General features: G+C 41.0%; 1 protein-coding gene across 3 annotated transcripts in view; it reads left to right on the forward strand.

Annotated features, from left to right (window-relative positions):
- wnt7bb (wingless-type MMTV integration site family, member 7Bb) overlaps positions 1 to 25,738 on the forward strand; it is a 77,298-nt gene that overhangs the window by 3,083 nt on the left and 48,477 nt on the right. Inside the window, exons 2-3 of one of the 3 annotated variants that reach the window (XM_028035732.1) lie at positions 10,094 to 10,195; positions 23,123 to 23,391. In XM_028035732.1, the coding sequence (XP_027891533.1) occupies positions 23,321 to 23,391 (71 nt within the window). In that variant the 5' untranslated portion in view covers positions 10,094 to 10,195; positions 23,123 to 23,320. Of the gene's footprint in view, positions 1 to 10,093; positions 10,196 to 22,584; positions 22,671 to 22,715; positions 23,392 to 25,738 lie in introns of those variants that run through there. The other 2 variants (XM_028035725.1, XM_028035715.1) reach the window with 2 other exon arrangements.

Genomic DNA, 25,738 nt, shown 5'->3' on the forward strand with positions numbered 1-25,738 from the left:
AAGGTAAAATCATAAAAGGTGTCTGAGGCTTTTTAGAAAGCAGATTGTAGCAGCTCATCATTGTTTTGTTCAGAAATTTAAAGGGTTCTCAAAATAATCTGAAATCCACCAGCCTACCAGTGGAAGCATTTGGCAACAGCAACATGCTAAAGTCTGGCCCTCCAATCAAGTTCACCCTAAAAGTAAACAGCAAGGTGCTAAAAGAAGTCAGCAAAAGCCATAAATATCATCACAGACTACACCAGACTCTTGCTACTACTAATTGGAAAGAAGCTTCACAAGTTCAACCTTCATATGGTCCAAAGAGAAAACCTTTGTTCTCCAAGTAAAACATGGAGACCAGAATGATGTTCGCTACGACAGACAATTCTAAAAACAAATTTCCAGGAAATTAACCTTATGCCCCATTTCTGCACCAATAACGGTCCAGCTCAACAACATAAAATCCACCATTAATTCTGCTCGGTATCGATAGTTACAAAAAAATAAAAAATAAAAATGAATGAATTAATTAATTAAACTGAAGCAGAACTGGATGCTGCAACATGCTACAATGACCCAAAAACATCCCGGCAAATCCAAGAAGGGCTGCATGAGAATTAGAAGATGGAAAGTCCAGGGCCGAGTCAAGTCCAGATCTTAATCTCACTGATTAAATCACAGATGTTGTGGGGTAACTTGAAGCAGACTGTACATGCAGGAAACCCCTCAAACATCTTGAAGCTGAAATTGAGAAGTGGGACTAGCCTTAAATAGCTTTCAGAGATTGGTAGTGGAAACAGGAAAAGTCTTTGAGAAGTATTGGATTAAAGGGACTAGCTGTTAGGGAGCAGAATGTTCTAACCTTTTCCTCAGAATAAGATTGTGATATGTTTTGTGAATGAGAAAAACCTGGTGATTTTTTGTATTTATCTGTAATTATATCACTTTTTTCCAGAGATGACAAGATTAGACATGATAGGTGAAGAGTTCCTTGGAAAGAGCTGAACATTAAGTGGGGTGTCCTGTTTTTCATTATTGTGACTACAGAGACAAATAATTCAATATAACAACACCTGAATCTGGAAATCTTTAGACAACAGGTGAATGATGAACTACTGGCTTGTGTTAGCTACTTACAGTTAAAAGACAAATGGAATTGTTAGAAACAAGCTTGTTTCATTGACCTGAAGTCAAACAACATATGGAGATTATTTTACAGGATCCTTATAACAGCTTACCCTTTGTCATTTAATTATACATTAGAGGTTTCGTGAAGTCTGCTCAGACTGTAGAGCACAAATTGCCCATCTATGAAGTATGATGAAGGTCGTTCCGCTCTCCATTTTCAGTTCTGGCAATATGCTTAGGGTCATTAAACTGCTCACAAGTGAAAATCTGTCCTGGTCTAAAGTAGCTTGCAGCTTTTAACAATTTGTTTTCCAGGATTACTTTTGCTTCCAAAGATCCCATTAACTCTGCCCAGCTTCACTGCCGGGCTGAAGAAAAGCCTCCCACAACCAAGATTCAGCCATTGCCATGTTTTACAGTGGGGACGGTGTGTTCAGGATGATGTGCAGTGTTAGTTTTTTGCAACAGACCGGAATATGTTTGAATACGTATTCAATATTTTACCCCTCACCTTTCTCCTGGTCTTCATGATGCTCTTTGTTCACTAAGGCCCTCTAATGGTGCGTTCACACCAAACGCATTTCAGGAATGTCTGGTTTACATTCAAAGACTATGTGGAGGGCACGTCAAGGGCCCATTGAAGTACAATTTGAAGCGTTTGATAGGCCAGCAACGGAAATCAACAACTAGAGCGATTTTGACGCATCTGACACGCCCTTGATGAGGTTCCACATAGACTTTGAATGTAAACCCGGCGCTCCTGACACCCGAAACACTAGGTGTAGAGCAAAATGTCAAGCGTCTACATTCAAAGTAGACACGCGTCACACTTGAAGCGTCAGACGCGCGTAACGTGTTTGGTATGGACGCACCATAACGTTCTCTCTGAGGCCTTCACAAAACAGCTGAATTTACACAGGCATGTGTAAATTTGTTCTGTTTACTAATTTTAAGTGTTTTTTTTTGTGGTATCAGAGTAAAGAGAGCTGTCCACTGAAGTGAGTTTGTTTGTTTGTTCTTTCCTGTTTACTTCACAATTAGCATTACTTTCTAATAGTTTATCACATAACCCCCCCAATGAAATAAAATGAATTTTGTCACTTAAACGTAACAAAATGTGGAAAATCAAATATGGATGTGACTACTTTTTTCTCTCTCTCTGGTTTCCTACAGACTGGTTGTAATGCAGCATAGTAACAGAAACCATGTTGCTCTGAAAGGTCCAATTCTTCCTGCAGTTTCAGGGATGAATGATATTTCCTCACTCGGGAATAATCAGATCACCAAATGGTGGTTATTATTCCGCTTGCTTTATATCCCCACTGTGCTTTCCAGATTTTTTGAAAAAGCGCTCCACAGACCATGAGAGGAGACAGGCTTGGCAATTTATTCCAGTCGAGATCTGCCAGAGATTGCGCAATTCAGCGTTTACATTTGCTTGATCTTTGAGCGCCGAGTTCTATACATTCAAGCAGATCCCTGCGTTATATTGGAACTGGGGTTCTGTTACTGTACAGCGATACCCCTGGTGGGACTGGGAGGGTAAGGTGTCCGAGCCAGAAACTGTTTCAATCACACGGCCGAGGCCTGGAACCACCGGAGACGTGTTGTTCTCCATCTACAAAGCGGTCCAGCAATCAAGAATCAAACCTCCCTCTCAGTCCGCTGCGGTGGTCAGGAAGTGCTAATGAAGCTATTAATGATATTCATGTGTGCAATGGCATGCGAGTGGGGATCGGAGCCAACGTTAAGACAGCTGGCGGATCTGTCTCAACTTCAGCTCATAATGATTCATAGAGTGGGTAAGAAAACAGAGGAAGAGACACGTCCCTGGAGTCCTGTCACATCAGACCAAGATAAACAGACGGGAAGGCCGAGGAGAGGAAAGGAAAGGTCACTTCATCAATACGGGGATTTCTGCAAGCGGTTAAAAGATTACTGGTAAATCTCTAAAAAATATCCCGATGGATCTTTGGAAGCCGTCCTTTATCGTCTGTTATCCATCAATTTGATTTGACTTTCGAGTTGTTGAGCAAGTTTTTGCATATGGTAATGGTGGAAAAAAAAAAAAAAACGTGCGCAAACATATTAATTCCATTTATGTTCTTTGAAGAGTTCTTCCAACTTTTCTTTGACAGCAAGGATGCAAAGATGGTAGCGATTAAAATGGCATCTGAGACTCTGCTTAATTTGCCAAGATAAATATATAAAGGCAAGGAGTAGAACTGAAACGATTAATCGGATTAATTCTGATGAATTGAGTAGTGAAATAATCGTCTAATCTAGTAATCCATTCATCGCAGATTTAAAGAAACCGTTTGCTGAAAGAACAACATATTCAGAGAAGTAATTCGACCCAAACTGCGCAAAATGCATATACATTTTGCTTCTAAGATAAAAACTACTAAGTTTTACCCAAAACTCCTCAAGTGGAACAGTTTTAAATTCACAAAAGGAATACTATATTATAGAATTTTAGGCAATAAAATGTTTATTTTCTTATTTCAAAAAGGAATTTAATTATTTGTGCTAGTATTGTATAAAAAGCTTAAAAGGTTAAATGAAAAATCTACAGAAAGTGGCGATTTTGTTTTTATCCGATTAGTCATCAGAATAATGAATACAATAATCGATTCCTGAAATAATCATTAGTTGCAGCAATATTAAGATAACGCCTACCCAATGCAGCATCATTACTTGTGCACCTACTCCCTCTGATGGTTGTGCACACTCAAATAATTTAGTTCAAGGAGGAGGTCTGTGATGTGTCAACATTCTTTTCTAGTATTTGCTTCCTTTTCATTCTGATCTGAAAGCTTAAATCTTTCACATCAGAATGAAAGACCAATAATAATAATAATAATAAGATTTTATCATTGTTTTGTGAATTCACCTTTCTTTTAGATAGGGCAGAAGTAAAACAGAGTCACTTTGAGGGTGATACATTGTGCAGAATATTGTGCTCTGTACTTTGTCTCCATCTGCTGGTAAGAGTGAAACATCAACGTGTCAAAATATTAAGGCCTTACTGATGTTTCTGGTGGGATAAAAAAAAAAATGAAATTCTATTCTTTTTAAGACTACAAGGAACCTTAAAGGTTGAATATCAAACACATGTTGATGTGTAAATCAGCCCCCACTGAGCCGTTTTTGTTTTTACAGCATGCCATATTGAGATGGACAGTCATTCCCAAACAGATCATCACGCAAATGTCTTCCTGACGACAGTGGTCAAGCCTGAATATCCTTCAAGGGCGCCAGAATGTAGCCACACATCAACCGCCAATATGTCCCTCGATGTATTTACTGCTTGGTTGTGAATGATTCATTTGTACAACATCATGAGTCGCCAGCTCTGCATACATTTGGGACCCATTATTGTGCGCGAGCTGAATGAAGATAAAGGAAGGACAAATTTATTGCCCGTGTGTCCCATTGATTGAACAAGAGGAATCGCATTGTCCGCATTCGCAATCTGCTGTTCTCTGGGAGCTTTACGGGCACAGGGTGTCTGCCAACAAGTATTTCCTTACAAAAAAACGCGTCAGATTCCAGTAAGCGGTGGCAGACAGCTCTTGTGGCCTTAACGGGAAATCTGTCTTTTGGGGTACAAGATTATAACCTCTACAAACCGCTGGTCAATGGAAAACCTTGGATCCGCTCAAAGGCTAAACACTCCCGGGTGCAATATAGACTCCGGGAGATACGGAGGTGGCCGAATTGACCAAAAACAAATAAATTCTGCGAAGAATAAAACAAATACTCAGAAGCAGAGCATAAGAGGAGCAAAATAACATTTGGTCTGTTTCCTTTTAGTCATCTGTGAATGCGTCACGGACGGCCCAACAGAATGTGGGTATAAAAATCAGAGCAGGGTAAAACCCAGTTCAGCAAGATGCAACAGAAAAAGAAAGTCTGGTAATTAATATATATTTAGATTTTTGTTTGTTTTACTCAAAAGGTATACTTTGTAAACCCAATGTTCAGTAAGATTAGTCACTTTATTTTGGTAGCAAGTCCGATCTGAAGATTTTGATTACAGTTTTTTTATCCAACCATTTTTTTCTCATTCATTTTAACTGGCGTCCAGCAGAAAACGGCTAACAACACATCCTGTGAATAGCATAAATCAGTGAATACTTGAGACCACAATATAATCACTCTTAGCTGGCTATTTAAATCATTCGAACACCAAATATACCTTAACATGCATTAACACGCACAGCAAAAGCCGTATTTGCACTAGCATGGAAGCTAATCTATAGTCTGCAAAGGCCACCGAAGAGCACGTCTACATATTTCGGTTGCAAAATCTGCAGTCCTTTCAAATATTTTTGATATGCGCCATCATATCACTAATATGATAGAGCATATCATATTCGTAAGTGCAAATATTACGTATTTTGCAAATATGTGGACATTCCACAAATATTTGGGAGTCACGTTCTGCAGAAAAACCCACGAGGACAAAACCACAAGTATGAGGGGATCCACTGTAATGGTAATGTAAAAAAATGCTAGCAGGTCTTAGCCCTGGACACTTGTTCCCAATGAATAATATTTGTCTTGACTGAAGACGTTGAAGTCAATAAGCAGTCCTGATGTCAGTATCCAATATGTTTGCCATACATATAAAACACTTTGAAAATAGCTGCTAAAAGTACTTTAGTGGAGCTTCTCGTGGTTTGTACCATGCCTTAAAAAGAGATGCATTAGGGTGGAAGTAAAAGCCACATGCCAGTTGTGATTTCAGACAAAATGTGTCATCACTGTGAACATGACTATAGCGGCAGTTACCAAAAATACAATATAAAACTACAAATCACCGTTTCTTGTTTAAGTAAGTAAGAATAGAGGTTGACCATATCGTAAATTATTTTTTAAAGAATCCTGAAGGTTTTGGGACAAGTGTTAGCTTTGTTAGCGGCTAGCAGTTAGCCAGCTGTGGTATTCTCATAGCGTTCACAAATCATTTTTGTCTTTTATCTAGAAAACTCCCCAAATCCTGCCACACAAAACATTTAAAAGTGGTGGAAGCTCCTTCATGGCTGTCTTTACTGAGTGTTGTCAGTAGCTTTACCTGGTACGCAGTTCGTGAGCGTCCGCCGTCATTTCTTCTTCTTGGTTTTTATTGGCGGTTGGGAAAAACCGCTAGGTAAGCATTATCACCACCTACAGGTACGGAGTGCGGTTGCACGTAATTTATTTTTTCTCCAAAATAGAGTCACAAATTCTGTTACAAGCTTAATATCAGACTCAAAACAATATGTCCCACTTAATTCACCATATTAAGTCACGTGACTAAAGTAAGGCAGACTTCCTTTGATGTTTTAATGTTGCAAGAACTCGTGCTTATTAAGAGCTTATAATCGCAAACTGTTTTTGCAAACCATGTCTTTTTAGCATGGTAGGACAAACCAGATACGCTACATTTTAGAAAATATATTAAAATGTAACAGATTTATTTGGGTAAAATCATTTTCATAATTGATTTGACATTTAAACGTAGAAAATTTTTAATCAACCAAAAATCTATCCAAATAATTTTATTTTGTTTTAGAATATACACAATTTGATCTATTCTAAAAATTGAAGTAAACATACAATTTAAAATGAATTACTGAGCATGAATATTCGACATGGAAGCTTTTACTTATACCTGCTTAGAGCCGATCCAAACTTAGAAGAGCGTCACTTCAAGATGCAAATGTTTCTGAGCTTGATGGCGTAACTGCTAAAACAAAGTCCAAAATAGAGAAGGGTACAATAAAAGAATGGTTGAACCACATTCTAATGAATCCAGATGGGGTAGCTTTTATGTGCTTCAAATTTTAGTTTATGATGTGTTTTACGTTATGACTGTAAATATCTCTATAATGCTGTTGGGCGCTGAGGTAAGGGCCCTAAACTCTGTGTGGGAAGAAAGGCCTCTCAACTGTTTTGTCACAATTTTCACCCAAAAGCTCCAAAGTCAGATCAAAGGAGGCTCTCGGGAGCTCGAGAAGGAGACACAGCGAGAAAAGGAGGGGGCGGAGGAAGCAAAGGACGAAGCCTCGACGCAGCTGTACTCCACTGGAACCTTTAAGTGCCCTTTGCGCCCTCCTGCTGTCAAACAACTCCTGAATCCTCTCTTGTGGCAAACTGCAGTCAAGCTGAGCCTGCCGACAGGCTCCGGCAACCCTGACTGTCACTCTTTCTGCGTCTGCGGAAACGTCTTCTTCCTCTGCAACCCGAAGGGGGAAACTTGAGGGCAGACGCACAGACCGAACAGACAGACAAACCGCAGGCAGCCTTTGCGCTCTTGGAGTTGAAATAGCAGTCACATTTCATAGGAAGTCATTGCTCACTGCGATGCTTCGCTGCTCAGACACAACAAAGTGGCTTTCTAGAGACACAAACACGCAGGGGGAAAAGTGTGGGGTTAAGTGGAGGCCAGGGGCGCCATGAGAACTGAAATAAATTGTGTGCTGAATGCAAATTGCACCGGATGAATGACGGATATGTGGAATAAAACTGAGGTGAGGTTCTTTTTGAGGAAAATACTCAAGCTTTGCTTAGCCGCTCTTACGGTGCAAAAGTATTCGTGCCTCTTGAAATTTTTCAAGTCCGCCATGCTGGAACCATAAAGTTCAATCTATCTAAGGCGAAGGAGAGATTTTTTTTTTTTTTTATGACAAACAAAAATCTGAAGAGTGTGGCATGCTTTAGTATCCTGCCACTTCTAAACTGCGTTTAGCTTTGACCGATGAGAGGAATCAGCACCTATAACACCAATAACAACACTGTTTCACTTAGCTTCTATCTCACTGAAGCAGGAAAGTTGAAATTTTGAGGTGTTTGAAAAAAGTTTGAAAAAAAACTAACTTCTCAATGTTTTGTCATTGATATCCTGCAGATGCTGAATCAGTAAACTTTAACATGGTCGAGTTGACACCAGACCTGCACCTCTGAACAACGGGACAGTTTGCACTATAATTGTGAACTGGGACGTCCACCTTGTCTGGGGTCAGTTTTACACAGGTGTGTGTCCTGGTGTTCTGCTACATCCATCCATCTGTTTCTGTTCACCCTTGTCCCTAGTGGGATCAGGAGGTGCTGGTGTTTATCTCCAGCTAACGTTCGGGGCGAGAGGCGGGGTTCACCCTGGACAGGTCGCCAGTCTGTCGCAGGGCAACACAGAGACAGACAGGACAAACAACCATACACACACACACCTAGAGAGAATTTAGAGAGACCCATTAACCTGACAGTCATGTTTTTGGACTGTGGGAGGAAGCCCTGCTTAATACATTTCTATAAAATTCATGTATCCAGTGGTGAACCGAGCTCCGTCTTCCCCCAGAGAGGAGGCGTAGAAAACGGAGGCTTGCAACAACTGGGAAAAATTCAAAGCTCCCAACTTCTGCTCTGTTTGCATCTGGCGGGCTGGCCAATCTGTTCTTGAACATCAAATGATGTTATTGCGCAGAAAAGGGGAAGACAAACACGCTTGAGCCCTGAACTCATAACTTTTAACAACAGGATCAACACTCTGAGCAATCCATATGTGATTTCTTCCAAATGCAAGGGAGGGAAGCAACAAAAGCATCCCCCACCCCTGCCCCCCACGCAACATGCGTCACTGCGGCGATGTGCAATGTTAGCTTTCTGCCGCACAGAGCTTTTCTCATAAAGAACGTTCAGAGCGAGTTCTGGCCTCCTGTTTGCTGTGTCTACTACGTTGCTAGCTTTCATTGGGACGTCTTATGGCTTTCTTTTTTGGCATTCTCCCGTTAAAGACGAATTTGTGGCGCTCATGACCAAAGGCAGTCCGGTCGTTAGAGTCTCCCACCTGAGCTGTGTATCTCTGCAGCTCCTCCAGAGCCTCTTGGATGCTTCTCTGAATTATTCTCGTTCTCTTTTTGTTGTTGGACGGTAGTTTAGTTTATAACCTAATGCTAGAATACGTTTACCTAGTACAGACAATAATGTATGCATGGACTATTTACTAGTCTGGTGATTTGTGCAGGACTTCTTGTTGAACTTTGGCAGTACACTCTAATATGAATACAATGCATTACAAATGCATACGCCTCTTCCATCAAAAAGAGAGATAAAAGCATTTTTTTATCTAACCCCCCCTCCCATATCAGGTTACAAATTCAAAAAGAACAAAAAGCCATGTAGCACAAAAGTACACCACAACAAACAGTAAGAATCACATCCTCATTGAGTGTATGCACATTTGATTATCTAACAGCCATAATTTTAAATGATTAGAAAATGATTAAAAAGGCTGATACATTCTAATGGTCTCTGGTGTTTTACTCCAGTCATGAGAATTTTTCACTGAAAATGAGTTCTGAACAAACGTACTGCGTGTACACGGTACAGTAAGGTTCCCTCTGGCGGTCCTTACAGACAACGGTGTGACAAAGAGTATCATTTTCTTTCCACCTCACTACCGCGCTTTACTTTGCGCCCCAAAAACATCCAGTGCGTGGCTGTAAATCGACAATATGCGGGAAAAAAAAGTCAAACGGGTACGAATACGTTTTGCGAGGCACCACACATTTAATGTATTTTTCCTGTATGTCACCGTTCAAAGAATGACAGCATTGTCCGCAAAAGCGTTATCTCTCCCCGACTATCGAGTGTCGGAGACCTCCAAGAGGCTCCCGGACCTATTTAAAATGTCCGATTACTGTTGTGGGGTAAAACAGCCAAACAAGCGGTGTGCGGGGCCGTGTAATGGATCCGTCCAAACATTCCTTTGTGTATGTGAGGCCCCTGCAAGGTTCAATGTGCAGCTGACACAACAAAGAGAACCTGTGTTTGACGGGCGGGCTGATGCCAGGCCCGCTCCGAGGACGCCGGGGAAGGCCAGGACTCTCTGAACCCATCTTAGGTTGGACTGGCGAAGACGCTTGACAAAGATAGAAATGTTATCAATACGCAACCAACACCTCTAAATGTTGCTGACTGACTGTGTTTCACTTTACAGGAAGAACGACTGACATGAAAATGAAAAATCGTCTTCTTTTGATAACTTTGACCCTGTGGAGACGAAGTCCTTTCGGGAATAATGGAGAAGGAGGCTTTAAAGGTAAGGAAAAAAAGAAAAACTTTATTTAACTTAATTTTTATTGTTATTTTTTATTTAAAGTGAGTGACATGTGTCTCAACATGCGTTGAAATGTCACTCAGAGAGGAAGAAGCCACTGCAACAAAAGTCATGTTACAGTTTCTAAATGTCACTGTGAACCTTGTTCCACCAGAGGTTGCCTCCTGTTAAAGGGGAGTTTTCCTTTCCGCTGTCACTGCATGCATGCTCAGTTTGAGGGATTGCTGGAGAGTCAACACCACAACGCCAGCAATCGTCTACTGTTGCTACGTTCACATTCAGGAGGAGTAAATGTTTCTATTCAGTGACTGTGCAGTCTGCTGGGTTTCCTTAGATGGAAAACCTTTTTAAAAAACCAATTTAATGAATTGGACGTACGTAAAATAAGATTACTAGATTTTTTTCAATTATTTTTTTGGAAAGTGCTTTGAGATGGTGTATTGTGACTTGGCACTCTATAGGCAAACTGAATTGAATATGAGCCAGGGGAATCATTAATCGCAAAGATGATTGTGTGTGTTGGTAACTCTGAGAGAGGGAAAGCAGTTGCTGCAAAAAAAGGTAAAGACCAATTTATTAGGGAATTGATTTCTGTCATCTATGGCGATGGTGGCGTTATGCTGTGGGGCCGTGTGTAAAAATGGTTCCTTAAGCAAAGTGGATGCAAAAAATAAGAACTGTCTCCAATTGTCAACATGTTGATTACTGAACATTGTGGCTTTTTTCAACAAGGTCAGTCATCAGTTTGGATCTGATGACTGACGCTTGGAAGCAATGTAGTGCTCTGAACCTCAGTCCATTTGAAAACGTGGAAATTCTCCTGGAAGCCAGGTCTGCGCATAATACCCGTCCACCAAAATAAACCAAATCCATCATGAACAGGGACAAAATCACACCGTCTGTCCATTTTTGATCTTGTATGGTTGAGAAAAAAAATCTAAGAGTATAAATTCAAACTTGTGCACCTAAATTTTTACTTTTTATCACAACTCCAAGTGCACATTGTAATAAACATTTAACAATTTCAAAAAGAACTATTTATTTATTCAACAGACAATAGAAAGCAAAAAGAAAATAATAAGCTAAATAGCCATGTCAACTGACATGCAGTTTTACACAATTTGTTTGAAAAGGAGCAGGTAGCAGATAGAAGGTCTCTCGATTTCCTGCACCTCTGACTTATTTACATATTTACAGTAAACTCCAAAAAGTCATTTCGACTGAAATTATTTACGCTCCGAGGAGAAGAGTATTGCAAAGGTTAAGCAGGCAACGATTACCCACACCATTTGAAGAAGAAAAAAAATTGCTTTAAGCCGATGCGCTTCATCCTGAATGATTTACATGTGTGGGCTCATCAGCAAAATAATGAAACTCTGGAATAAATAAAGGCAAGCCTGCTCTGTTTTAGGCCGATCGAACTTCAATGCCATTTCAGAATGCAAGTAATTTATGATGTAATCCAAGACAATAATAAAAGAATGTGGGTTTAAAGTGTCTCTTTTTTTCATGTTGTAACAAAAGTCTGGAGCTGATTGTTTTTCCACATTTTCACAAACCACTTTTCAACAGAGCCAAAGCGCAGTCTCGAAGTGTACCAGCTTCTTCTTCTCGGCTGCCTGTTTGCCTTTGCGATTGTGCCGTAGTTTGGGGAGCGAAACGCCGCGTTATCTCCGTGACCCTGACCGGCGAGCCGAAACCTTTTTATCGGGGTAGCGAAAGTCAAACGGACTCAGGCGCATCTTTGAAATTCTAGGTTATTTCTCAATGAACTTGGCCCACTCGTTTCTCCGTGAGTGCAACCCGAGGCCAAGCCTTGCCCCGGGTTCGCGCGAGCCTTCACAAAGAGCAAACCTCGGGCCGTGCTCGAACGGCGAGGGGACGCTGTTTGAGTTGTGCGCAGAGCAAACACAGACAGCGCACGGCTCATTGTGTGAGACGGCCGAGAGGAGAACCAACGGCCTCCTCACACTGCAAACACTCCCAGCTGTTTGGCGGTACGAGGCGTGTGCATTTACACGCGCAACGTGTGTGTGTGTGTGTGTGTGTGTGTGTGCGCGCTCTTTGTCCGTGCACTTGTGCTTGTCCGTAGCCATGGTCAGATACAAATATAGCACCACACCTTGAGTCAATGCCACTCTGTTTAGCTTCCGCAGATATGTAAACTCCAGTGCCAAAGCATGCATTTGATGTACCCGTCAAGTTTACCCAAAAGGAGAGGAAAGTTAATACCTAATGCCTTTCAGCAAGGCTATCCTCAACATTAACCCGCTCTATCCCCAAGCAAGGCAAAACGCAATCATAACCTTTTCTGATACCAAAGACCAATACATATTTAAATCCTAGATGACAGATTGGAGGTTTTAAGCATTCTAGATGGTATGGTGGGGTCCACTTCAAATCTAATCTTGTCTTTTTCCTTCATAAAAATACTTGACGTAGTATGTAAAAGGAAAGAACTTTAACTGACTAAGTTCAGTCAGGATTGAACAACCTGTTGAATCTTGCTTAAAGTTAGATATAACATAACATTACCTTAGTGTTTAGTAAAAACCCTTCATTAATACCTTTAATAATCACCTTCTAAACTGTGTGACTCAGGATATGCCTTTTTGGAGTCCTTTCAGAAGCTTCTCACAAGAGTTTGTTGAAATTTTGACCCGTTAATCCTGACAGAACTCATATAATTGGGTCAAGCGTTCAGGTCACTTTGGTCACGCGCCAAATACTCTGTGAAAGTGAGCACTTCAAAATGTTTACGTTGCTGTTTTCAGGGTACTTTATAGCTAAGCTTTAGGTATGCTTCGGAAGACCCGTAACTTTCTAGTCGATTGTTGTGAGATGTGGTTCCGTCATCATGGGGCCATCTATTTTGTGAAGAGCGCCGCTCTCATACACAACGTCTTCTTCAGCTGGGATAGTATTGGATGATTTGTTGTATTTGGAGTAGTGGCTTCTTCCTCTCTGATTGCCCTTTCACCCCATGCCAGTACAGTAGTTTCACCATGGATAATTGGACCCTCTTATCAGAGTCAGCCGGTATCTTTCCGGCTGACTCCGACGTCTTTTCCTTTTTACAAGACTGACGTTCCCCTTTATTGGAATCCTGATTGTTTGAATACACCAGGTGACAACATGTTCACTCGTATAAATTCAAAACAACTTCTGAGATACACATTTTGAACCAAAATGTCTCCTTCATCTTTATACTCTAAACACAAATGTGGCACCTTCCCACATGTTGGAAATCGCAACAAAAAACTAACCGGACTTGTGAATGTCTGGTACCTTGGTTGATATGTCGTTATTTTTTAGTGATGTCACCCACTGGGGGAGTTTGTATGATGCCTCCACAGGTAGGCCTGTGAATTCAAATCCTGCGAACTACCCAGTGAGAGGCTTACAGAGCCCTGACGTCATTATCTGGGCTTTTCGAAATGATTTAAAAGGCGTCGTGATCTTAAGTCTCTTTCATAGATTTGATTCTTTTTTCTTTCTATTAAAACCGTTAAATATGAGCAGCCTCGTATCTATTTGTTGTCATTCGTAAATCACACACAGCTGTGAGCCTTCAGAAATAAATTTGGGTATGTGAAATGATTGGAGTTATGGTGTGGTAAGTGACTACAAAATCTGTGTCAGATGTCTCCCCATTTCATTCTTACATAATAACGATAATAGAATGAGGATACTTAATACAGTAACGGTAGATGAACTCTGAAGTATCATATAAAATGCCATAAATTGAGATTTTTATCACTCGTTCTTCCTCTTCTTGTTGGCAGTGTGTTCTGTCTTGCTTTTAAATGCCGTCTCCTTGTGATCTTTTGCATCCTTTAACATATTCGTCAAATTAACGCCTTTTCTAAAATTTTTATGTAAGAGACTTCTGCAGTAAAATAGAAAAACATTACAATTTTACAAGACTAGCGTTCCCCTTTACTAGAATCCTGATTGTTTAATACACCAGGTGACAACATGTTCACTCGCATGAATTCAAAACAACTTCTGGGTTGTGATACTGGCAACATGCAAGTTAACAAAGGTCAAAGAAAAGAAGAATTCGTGATAGTGTGCTCTATTGTACCTTCAAACCTAAAAGATGGTTACACTTCCTGTCTGCAGCAGACTCCCACACTGTCACAACCATACGTGTCAAAACCACTCAGTTTTAATATATAAGTTAGGATGGTTAATAAATTAGCCTTCCCTTTACATTTAGATTCCTAGTCAAGAACGATAAAGCGTGAATTTGAATAAAATGTGAATAACGTGGATAGAAACGAATAAAAATATAACCAAGAGAAGACTCATTAGTTGATCTCATCTCTGAATAAATGAAAAGGAATCTGGTTACTGTTAGAAAACCTTATAAAACCATCTGGCTCCCTCTGTAATGGTGTTCCTCCATGTCCTCTTATGTCCCAATTATTCTTAATGTTATTAAGAGCAGCTTGACTTCTAATGTGGTGCCGAACAGTTTTTAACATGCTGTGGTCAAACCCCTTGTTGAAGAAATCTTTCCTCATTTCTTCTTTGTCAAACTACAGAGCTGAATCCGCAGTTTTAATTGTTTTTAGTTAGATATTTTTAGCAACGGATTATGATAACTGTGCTTTACTTACACTTATAGCTGTTTCGACACTGTGAACCATAACAATTGCATATTCAGATTGGAATTTTCTTAATTTTACCAAAAAGAGGTCATGTGTTTTAAAGCCAGTAGCTCCATCCGTGTTCATTTCTTTGGCTTTTCTTCTTTGGCCCTGCAAAAAAAAAATCCAACATCACAAATTTATGAATAAGCTCCTCCTGTCTAGACGCCACCGTGAGACACTGATTCATGCATTTATCGCCTCACACCTAGATTATAATCACTCTTTTGATTGAAGTAAGCCAAGGAAAACTCCATGTGTCACGGTTTTAACAATTAGACAAAAACATATTTTTGTTGTACAGCACTTTGGTCAACAGCTATTTTGTATTTTTGCGTGCTTAAGAAATAAAGTGGTTGGTATGTTAAGTTACAGTGCGTTGCATTACGGTGCAGTGCGTCACAGTACATTACGGCACGTTACAATGCTGTACGTTACAATGCTGCACGTTACGGTGCGGTACGTTACAGCGTGGTACGTTACGGTGCTGTACGTTACAGTGTGGTATGTTACAGTGTGGTACGTTACGGTGCTGTACGTTACAGTGTGGTATGTTACAGTGTGGTATGTTACAGTGTGGTATGTTACAGTGTGGTACGTTACGGTGCTGTACGTTACAGTGTGGTATGTTACAGTGTGGTATGTTACAGTGTGGTACGTTACGGTGCTGTACGTTACAGTGTGGTATGTTACAGTGTGGTATGTTACAGTGTGGCACGTTACGGTGCGGTACGTTACGGTGCGGTACGTTACGGTGCGGTACGTAAAACATATGTACAAAAACATATTTCTGTTGTACAGCACTTTGGTCAACAGCTATTTTGTATTTTTGCGTGCTTAAGAAATAAAGTGGTTGGTATGTTAAGTTACAGTGCGTTGCATTACGGTGCAGTGCGTCACAGTACATTACGGCACGTTACAATGCTGTACGTTACAATGCTGCACGTTACGGTGCGGTACGTTACAGCGTGGTATGTTACGGTGCTGTACGTTACAGTGTGGTATGTTACAGTGTGGTACGTTACGGTGCTGTACGTTACAGTGTGGTATGTTACAGTGTGGTATGTTACAGTGTGGCATGTTACAGTGTGGTATGTTACAGTGTGGTATGTTACAGTGTGGTATGTTACAGTGTGGTACGTTACGGTGCTGTACGTTACAGTGTGGTATGTTACAGTGTGGTACGTTACGGTGCTGTACGTTACAGTGTGGTATGTTACAGTGTGGTACGTTACGGTGCTGTACGTTACAGTGCGGTATGTTACAGTGCGGTATGTTACAGTGTGGTACGTTACGGTGCTGTACGTTACAGTGTGGTATGTTACAGTGTGGTATGTTACAGTGTGGCACGTTACGGTGCGGCACGTTACGGTGCGGTACGTTACGGTGCGGTACGTAAAACATATGTACAAAAACATATTTCTGTTGTACAGCACTTTGGTCAACAGCTATTTTGTATTTTTGCGTGCTTAAGAAATAAAGTGGTTGGTATGTTAAGTTACAGTGCGTTGCATTACGGTGCAGTGCGTCACAGTACATTACGGCACGTTACAATGCTGTACGTTACGGTGCGGTACGTTACAGCGTGGTACGTTACGGTGCTGTACGTTACAGTGTGGTATGTTACAGTGTGGTATGTTACAGTGTGGTATGTTACAGTGTGGTACGTTACGGTGCTGTACGTTACAGTGTGGTATGTTACAGTGTGGTACGTTACAGTGCTGTACGTTACAGTGTGGTATGTTACAGTGTGGTATGTTACAGTGTGGTACGTTACGGTGCTGTACGTTACAGTGTGGTATGTTACAGTGTGGTATGTTACAGTGTGGCACGTTACGGTGCGGTACGTTACGGTGCGGTACGTAAAACATATGTACAAAAACATATTTCTGTTGTACAGCACTTTGGTCAACAGCTATTTTGTATTTTTGCGTGTTTAAGAAATAAAGTGGTTGGTATGTTACGTTACAGAGCGTTACATTACAGTGCAGTACATTACAGTGTGGTACGTTACTGTATTCCACCAAAGTCCTTGTTTTAACATACAAAATATGGACTTAAATCACAAAATGTCTTTTCCATGCAGATTAATTTAACCCACGTATTATTCGTCCAACTGTTTTGGTTTTCATGCTTGTCTAATTGTAAGTTTACGTTGACAAGGCTTCCTTTTTTTTAAGAAACTTTGAACTACAACTACAGCACTTTTAGTAACTCATCGTCAGCAGTATTCTTACAATGCTCACAAATTATTTAATTCTTTCTTTTTACAATGCTGCCTGATAAACAACTTCAAAGTGTTGGTGGCTTCTTCTGTGCTTTCGTAATCGAGTGTCATTGACAGTTTTTACGAGTCAACTCTGTCAACAGGTGAACTCAGTTTAATTAGTCATATCCTGTCAAACCTTTATAAAAAATAAAAAAAATACAGAGATACTTGCCATAATAAATGCCTTAGTATTGGGAATATGAACTAAAAATCAGCCTATAGTTTATTATGGCAAAGACTACAAAGCAATGTGCCACTGAAAAGCTGCCCATGCCTTCTGTTTATTGACAAAATCCACAAGATAGCCCCGTTAATGATCTTATTTTTGTTGTTTTTCCACATTAAAAGGAGATTAATGTTAAATCCAACTTTCAAAAACAGCAGTCACTAGTGCATTTCAGATTGTAGATGTTTTGGAACCAAAAACGACAAACACATTTTCTTCCTGGCATTGCTTTTTTGCCTCCTTATAATTTTCAAATAAATCAGAAGTGTTTGTGCAGATAAAATAAAGTCACACAAACAAACCATAACTTATGTTGCTTTTGGCCTCACAGAGGTTCCCTATAGTGGAATCGGGATATTTCCCTGCTGAACTGTCACATGCAAATACAACATCTATCAAATGGTTATTACTTCACTTTCTGCGAAACTGTACATGTCCCTTGAAAGCGTTTATACGCCAGCTCTCCACACATGGCACTGTAGAAACCTAATCTCGCTCATTCCAAGGCCTCCTTAACTTGAAACTGTACTCTTTTCTTTTCTTCAACTTGTTTTACTGAGTGGGCTCTTGAATAGAGGCTACAGCTCTGGCACAGTGTCCCATACTGTCAGATTTAGGTAAATTTATCCAGCCTCCCTGTTCTGTCTCAGAGTTTTGGCCCGATCAGGAAAACACGACAGTTTGGCTCATAGGCTTGGTAAAAAGGGGACTTTATGTAAACAAAAAATATTGCAAATTACTATTTGAAGGATTTAACTTGGGGAAGAAAACACTAATCCCTCTGTGAGCACCAGTTCAGGCTTTGAACAAGCTCTGTTTGTTGTGTTGGGCGCTGTAGATAACCCATTTTAAAACCTGACTTTTGTTGTGAAGCAAAACCAGAGAGCTGCTAATTGATGACAATGCAGCTACTAACAATGTGTTTCTCATTGTTTTGTACTTTAAAACATAATGTTGCTTAGTACTATGTGTGTCCAAGATTTTTTGAGAAGTAAATTGGCAAAACTGCACAAGAAAACAAACAAACCTCCTGCCAAAAAATGGCTTAGGCAAAAAAAATTACTTAGGGCATTATTTTAGGAAGGTGACGATGTCCAAGTTGGCCATATTGGATTTTCAGGTCAAGGCTGGTGAGAAACCTTCAGCTCCCAATTGGATTTACAACTTCTAGTGATCTTTTTTGTAAAAAATGTTCTAGCATCAAACTCTGAGGTACTGACTTCAGTGGAAAATTAAACATAACATAATATTATATTATGCAATGCCAATGTACAGTTTTATGGAGGGATAAAAATGACAAAATTCATGTTTTTGTTTTGTTCTCTTTTGCTTTTATGACTGATGACAACAAAGGCTAAATTGTTGTTGCCCAGTCCGGTATTGCTCTACAGCAAACCCTCTGCGACGTAAATTTCTTTATCTTTACAACCTCCTTTTTTAAAATTCTTTTTTTACTGCCAACGGTGACAATAAAGGTTGTGGTCAAATGATGGCGCCAAACCATCAACAGCTGAAAAAAAGAACGAGTCTCATCAGAAGCAAAACAACAACAATGTTTTAAATAGAAATACACTCTGGGAAGATTTGCTGTTTCTCATTTTGGATCATTTATCTCTCTATGCGAAATCAACTCAGTCCTTTGTTTCAGGTATTTTCTTCTTCTCTGAGTACAGATTGTACAAACGAACACACTACCACACCGTACGAGGTCGTAGTGAAAACCGTACATCTCTGAGTGGAAGGCAAAAATAGGATGAAGAGAAATTCTTGTTTGCCCATGTGGTCAAAGACGTAACAGGGCCAAAAAGAAAGCCCCAGTTTAGTTGCACTTTTGTTTTAAAAAGTCTGTCAAGATCGCGGTACTTTTAAAAATGTGGTATTTACTGAGGTGGTACTCGTTTCATAACCACTGGAGTAAAAGCGTCGAAAAACCTGCTACTCCAGTGAGTGAGTCAGGATTCAATCACACAACACTGGGTGTCCGTATCTCAGCTGCGGTGGAACGGGCCAGGCCTGAAGGTCAAAGCCACAGTTAAGAATAGGAAGGCTGCCGTTGGTTGGTTTAACCTTTGACATCCTGGTCACTTTCTTACAAAGCACTCCAAAGTTTGGAAGTTACAAAGCTCACAATATTCAGAGAGAAAAAAAAAGCTTGAGGAAGTGTTAGACTCAAGAAGAGCTAAGAGTTCTACTGAGATGTCTGATGGAGATGGAAAGGGGGACTTTGCAAGCAAAGTACAGCTATTTTCCCCCTCCTGCCTGGGGCCCAGAGTAGATGCGGTGGACCCAGCCCCAGACGCCACTCCGTGGTTTGGCACGCTCTGCATTTCAGCCCTCTCACTGTTTCCAGTTGAACCAGCTCCCATGCAAACACATGGGCGACCGGCGGGTTTTCTTATTTAGTTGTCGGTCAATAGTACTTAATAATATTCAAAAAGACAGAAGCGACGCAGCGTGCCCGTCTAGCCAAAAATGTGATCTTCCTCTCTCGTCTTCCAAGCCTCTGAATCTTTAACGACTGCAGAAAATGCGTTCGGAGCAGATTAATAACAATGCAGTGCAATCTTAAGGAATAAGAAAGGGGGAAAGAAAAAAAAAAGAAGCTTGGCGGACACTTAAAAAGTCAGAGGAGGACAATGATTTCCTTTCAGAAGCCTCTAAGTGGAAATATTTCACATGCAACGGCCTGTATGTGCAGCGTGAAGCGCGCACATCTGAGGACATGTGGCGTCCTCAGATTGATGTCCTCGCTAACCCGAGTGCTCTCATCCCCTGCCTCAGCTTTTTGAAGTTGAATAAACAGTGTGTCATAGGATCCTCCAGATACCACCCAAGTGCTACGGCGTGTGAGAGAGTCTGCGAGTACGAACAGTGCCTGTGTCTCCGGCTTGATTTGTGGGGCCTTCAGTCGCAGCAGCGAGTGCAAAAAAACAATGCCAGGAAGGGCCCCCGGGGACTGTGTACAACCAGTGCACTGGGAACGCCGTCGACGAGCATAGCGTCGATGCGTGTGACATGTCTGCAGTGACGGCGGCGGGGTGACAAATAACGCTGACGCACACTGACCCCGGTCTTCATCCAGCCACCATAAAAGTGGAGTTGGGCCTTTGAACATTTTAATTAAACTAAAAGGGACCATCTCCACCCAGGCCTGTGATTTAGGAATGTTCGAGGACAAACAACACCATCTTTTTACAGGGTAGACATCAAATGGATGTCTTTTTTTTATTTTTTATGTCACCCTGGTTCCCTGGAGTTGACTTTGATTATTTCGAAAATCCATCTGGAATTTTGATGGGCATGTTTTGAACAAAACAAGGCCTCAAGACAATAAAAGCGGGGATGTCTTGAAACAAAAGGTCTCTGCGGTTTTGTCTGTTTCTCATGCTGAACAACAGCCTCACAGTCTGTGCACTCAGGAAACTCATGTCTGTAATTTTAGTTTATGCTGTCATTATTACAACACGTTAGCAAATGTTCATGTCTTTCTTTTTTCTTTTTTTTTTCTGTTTTAATGGTCGGAAAGGGTGAGTCACGTCATGCGTTACTTTACGGAGTCAAGTTTGGACTATGAAAATGAAAAGAATGCAAAAGTTAAAGTCGGACTTTTGCTGCGTCCAAAAAGCTAACCCCGCTTCACTTACTGTATGTGTCGATCCCGCCGAGAGGCGGAAGGATTTCCGCCGTTCTTCCTGGGAAAGAGTGTGTGAGCCCAGTCCGACTGGACGGAGTGTGTCTGTGAAGACCTATTTAATGTCGGGGATTTTGAAAGCTTCACCGACATTCGAATCCCTCTGAAGGGGCTCGATGTATTTCAGACGGCGTGTGGAGTTAGTCAGCAACAGCTTCTCCCACGTTTTTGCTGTGTCCCCGACATCGGGGCTCCCCAATCCTGGCCCAACAGGTTGTAGATGCGCCTCTGCTCCGGCACAAATGAGTCAAGTGATTGCAATACATCGTCAACTTCCTCAATTATCACCCATTCGTTTTAGTTATGTGTGTGGCAGATGGGAAATACCTGAAACATGTTCAAGCCGCTGGACCCCGAGGACCAGAGTTGGGGACCTCTACATGGATTGTGGCAAACTGCAAACGTGACAAAACCACTAGGGGAGGTTTTAAATATATATTTTACAATGTAACCAGAGATGCACTGATCAGGCCAGTGGCAAAACCAGTACTGATACAAATTGTGGATTTTCTTTGAGGCCTTACCTGATAGTTGCGATTTTCACCATCCCCCAGTTTTCTCAGGATGTCAGCACATGAAAGAGGAAAAAGACCTTTCTGCGTTTAAAATAAAACTTTGATGCACTAGACAACTATATCACCTTCCTGGTTAAACTGAAGGAATTATAGTTGCACATAATTTTACTTAGCGGCAATGGATTAAAGGGTGGTTAATACAAAATATATATATATATATTTTTTTTTAAATGTCTCATTTTTTCTCCTCTTCACAATTACATACCCACTTCATTTTTTTGTGTCCGTCACATAAAATCAGAATAACAGACGGTGACGTTTGTAGCAACATGTGGAAAAGCTCGATTGAGTCTCAATACTTTTACAATAAGTTGTAGGTTCAGTGAAGCCGAACTGAGTCGTAGCAAGCTGCCACCTCCAACGTCATTGGCTGGTTTTGATGCAGTCAAAAAAAAAAAAGAAAAAAAAAGCCTTCCAGCAATATAAGGCTTAGCATGTGTCAAGTGGGACAATGAGGGGGGGGGGGGGGGAATGCAATTGTTGTATTTAAATTAAGAATGTGAAAAAGCTGGATGTGTCGTGATGTTGAGACTCAGATCATTGTCTCACTGCCACCAGAGGGAGTTGTGTGGTGACGCCCCCAAGGAATTTATTCATACATCTGGACAAAATTCACAACTCAATAATAAGCAACCATCTGTTTTCTCTATGCTGTCAGCCCTCGGCCCCCCGGTGGGTCTGACAGAAAAGGGCACCAATGCGACATATTTATCAGAAAAGCCAGTTCATCATAATTACTCATTATTAGTCATGCAGTGCTACATTGTCTTGTAATGCAAGCAGCTGGAAAGCCATTTGGTTTTTTTTTTATTTTTTATTTTTTACTGGGCTTACTGTTGTGGTGTGGCCCATCCGTTGGGGTGGGGGCACAGCGGGAGGGGAGAGCCCACACTGCCGGGGCAAAGTCGTGATGTTGCAAGCGCCCAGTTAAGGCTTATAAAAAGGCCATTCCGTTTCGTTCCTCGTTAGTTTTCTGTACAACAACTACACGTGTTGAGCTCGGCCTGGAAGCCCGTCCCATTCACTGCATATCTCGTGCAGGTAGGGGAGGAGTGGGAGGAAGAGGAGGAGGAGGAGGAGGAGGAGGAGGAGGCGCACAGCCCTTTTGTTACCTGCACTAGACGTACCTGGCTGTTGGACGGTTGTAACGTGCTGAGAGTTTGAGGTTGCGGGGAAATACTTCCAAGTCAGATTCACAGAGTTTGGATTTCAATCTTGTGCAGACAGCAGTGACCCCCCCCTCCCCCCCTCCCCTTGTTTTCTTCTTCTACTATTTTTACCTTTTAAAGACGCACCGATGGTTGTGGGGGGAGGAGGGAGAGAGAAACAAGTTAATTAGCATTTTAGCGTTTTTGTTTGTTTTTTTTTTTTTTTTTTTAAAGTGAGGACGAATAGCAGCCACTTCCTCCCAAGAACTCATTCACCTTTCTTTTTTTTTTTTTTTTCCCTTTTTTTTTTTTTTTTTCTTTTCTCAATTGCGGTCACGTTTCCAGCTTTCGTCTCGGACTCCTCTCAGCATCTCACCTGTGCTGGACGATGGGTTTGTCGCCGTCGAGGATCCCCAAGGAGCTTCAGCTTGACATGACGGGAACCAGGCGGTATACGTGCCTCTGGGGGGGTTAGGAACGATGCAGACGTGAACGCCACTTCGTGTTAACAGTGCATGGCCTCTGGATAAAGTGCTACCGATCATGCACAAACCCCTCCGAAAGTGGAGTCTCTACGTGTTCCTGTGTTTTGGCATCATATACCTCAGACTAGGGTGAGTTTTTTCTTCTTCTTCTTCTTCTTCTTTCCCTCCTTTCTCTTAATACTTCCCTTGCACGCGCGAGCTGTAAAATTGACAGAAATAAATTATATATATATATATATATATATATATATATATATATATATATATATATACTTGACGTGTGTATACTTGACGTGTGGATTAAAGTGCCCTCTGACCTCACACTGAAAAAAAAAAACGTTTTAATATCAAAATTAGATGCATCGACTTTTAGAAAAATAAAAATAAAAAATCTTGTGAGTAAAAGTAGCGCCCACTCGCTTGTTGCAATGGACACCGAGAGGCTTTATTTGCTTCATGTCAGGAGGCTCTTTGCTCCTTTTTTTTTTTTTGGTTGTTGCACAAGATCATTTCAGCCAGTGTCTCAGCTCCCGATCCTGCATACCTTCATTAATAGCGGCAGACTGAGTTGCATTTCCACATTCCATCGCCTAAACTGAGATTTTTTTTTTTTTTTTTTACGTCTTTACCTGTTTTGCAATAGCTCAGCTTCATACAAAAAAACAACAAAACACAGGACACCATGACACATCATCCAACGTCTTCATGCCCTATAAAAACTGCTAATATTTTGTGCGTGTTTTGTAAATGTATTGTTTTGCCAAAGCCGGTCCAAGGATATATGAGGGCCACGGCACAGTTTTATTGGGGGCCTGGAGGGGGGAGGACCACTGCAGTTCACAGAGCAAAAGACAACTTAAATCTTCGGGTAGACCTTGATTGATAAATTAATCAGCTTGAATTGTGTACGTGGATTTGATGTAGGAATTGCATTTTGTGTGTGTGTGTGCGTTTCTAAATGAAGGCGACATTCATTTTGTTTACAGCTTAACTGAAATATCCCTATAACGTGTTAAAAAAAAAAATTCCCAAGGAGCACATGCAGGATAAATCATCCAGAGACGAACAAATGGAAATGTAACTTCTTCTTGTTGTGAAATCATGGGAATAATATCAAAGTGGAAACAGTTTTTTGTTTTGTTTTTGTGAAATTATGAGAGAATTATGCTAAAACGAAGTAACTGTAATATAATGTATCATTTTCAACACCCCAGAGCCTTTAAAATGACATCACTCAGTCAAAGTATAATATTCTAGTTAATCTTTGCGGCTGTGTAGCTCAGGTGGCTGCGATGCCGTCGGTTGCCAGGGTCAAGAGATCATGACTTCTCCATTTCTCATGTGGATGTCCCTAAATCCTTCCCAAAGCATGTTGAGATTTACAGGTCTTACAATTCTTCTCATGTTAGGCTATATACCTCAAACTTGAGCATAACAGTCTGTTGTCAACTTAGACTTTTTTTGTTTTATGTTTCTTAAGCATAAAATGCTCCCCTCTGTATGGTTCAAGCTCAATCAGTCTTTGCATGTCGTCGCAAAAGTAACCAGCTTGTTTCACGGTTAACTCGTTCATCAACTTTTGATTAAGTCGACGACGTATCAGGAGGCGTTTTGCTCGACAACCCCATCAATCATGTCACTTTATCTCATAAATAATAATAGGAGGAAGTACACATTGATTTTTACACACAACAATTTTATGGGGGCAAAAGAGCGCCGAGGTCGGCGCTGCTACCTCGCAGGCAGAAGGTCCCACGGATTGGGATTAGCGGGCGTAGGTAACGGGTGAATGGACGGTGCGTTTACATGCGCTGTGTGAATTTAAGTTAATGTCGAAGCGGATTTTTCTCAAGGTTCCCTTTAACCTCGGGCCCGATCCGTGAAACTTAATTCGTGTTCTGTGTGTGATTTTAAGCGATTCCCAAAGGTCGCGATGCAGCGGATAAAATAAATCAAAAATGACGTCATAAGAAATAAATTTAAGTATGCCATCTGTTGCAATTCATCCCAAACATATATAGATTTTACGCTTCCTGCAATGAACATGAATCCTCTTGTTTTTGACAGCAGCAAGCCATGTGTCGTATTGTTTAAAAAGAAAAGAACAGATTGCACATTTACAAAAACCAGAGACATAAAGTATCTGGTGAAGCCCAGAGAACTTAATGAACAGTGGCACCAGTAGAGGAGAAACGGGCGGGCAGTTGTTAAACCCCAAGACGGTCTCGTATGCTGTTTGTTGTTCTGCTGTGCAGTAAAAAGGCTTAATGACGGAGAGGATACCGTGACTGGAATCTATTATTTATTTGCTAATACTCATGCAGCATTTTAACATTTATAACAAGCCACTTTTAAGTTAGTCTCTCGCTGCTGGTAAACTGAAATCAAGTGCTTTTACGGTTTTCCCTTCGGCCAAGCAGGTTATGTTCACAACGGGTCCAGTGAACCTACGGATCCAAGAGACGGTAGCATGAGC

Source organism: Xiphophorus couchianus, chromosome 2 (assembly GCF_001444195.1).
Source record: "Xiphophorus couchianus chromosome 2, X_couchianus-1.0, whole genome shotgun sequence".
NCBI classification, from domain to species: domain Eukaryota; kingdom Metazoa; phylum Chordata; class Actinopteri; order Cyprinodontiformes; family Poeciliidae; genus Xiphophorus; species Xiphophorus couchianus.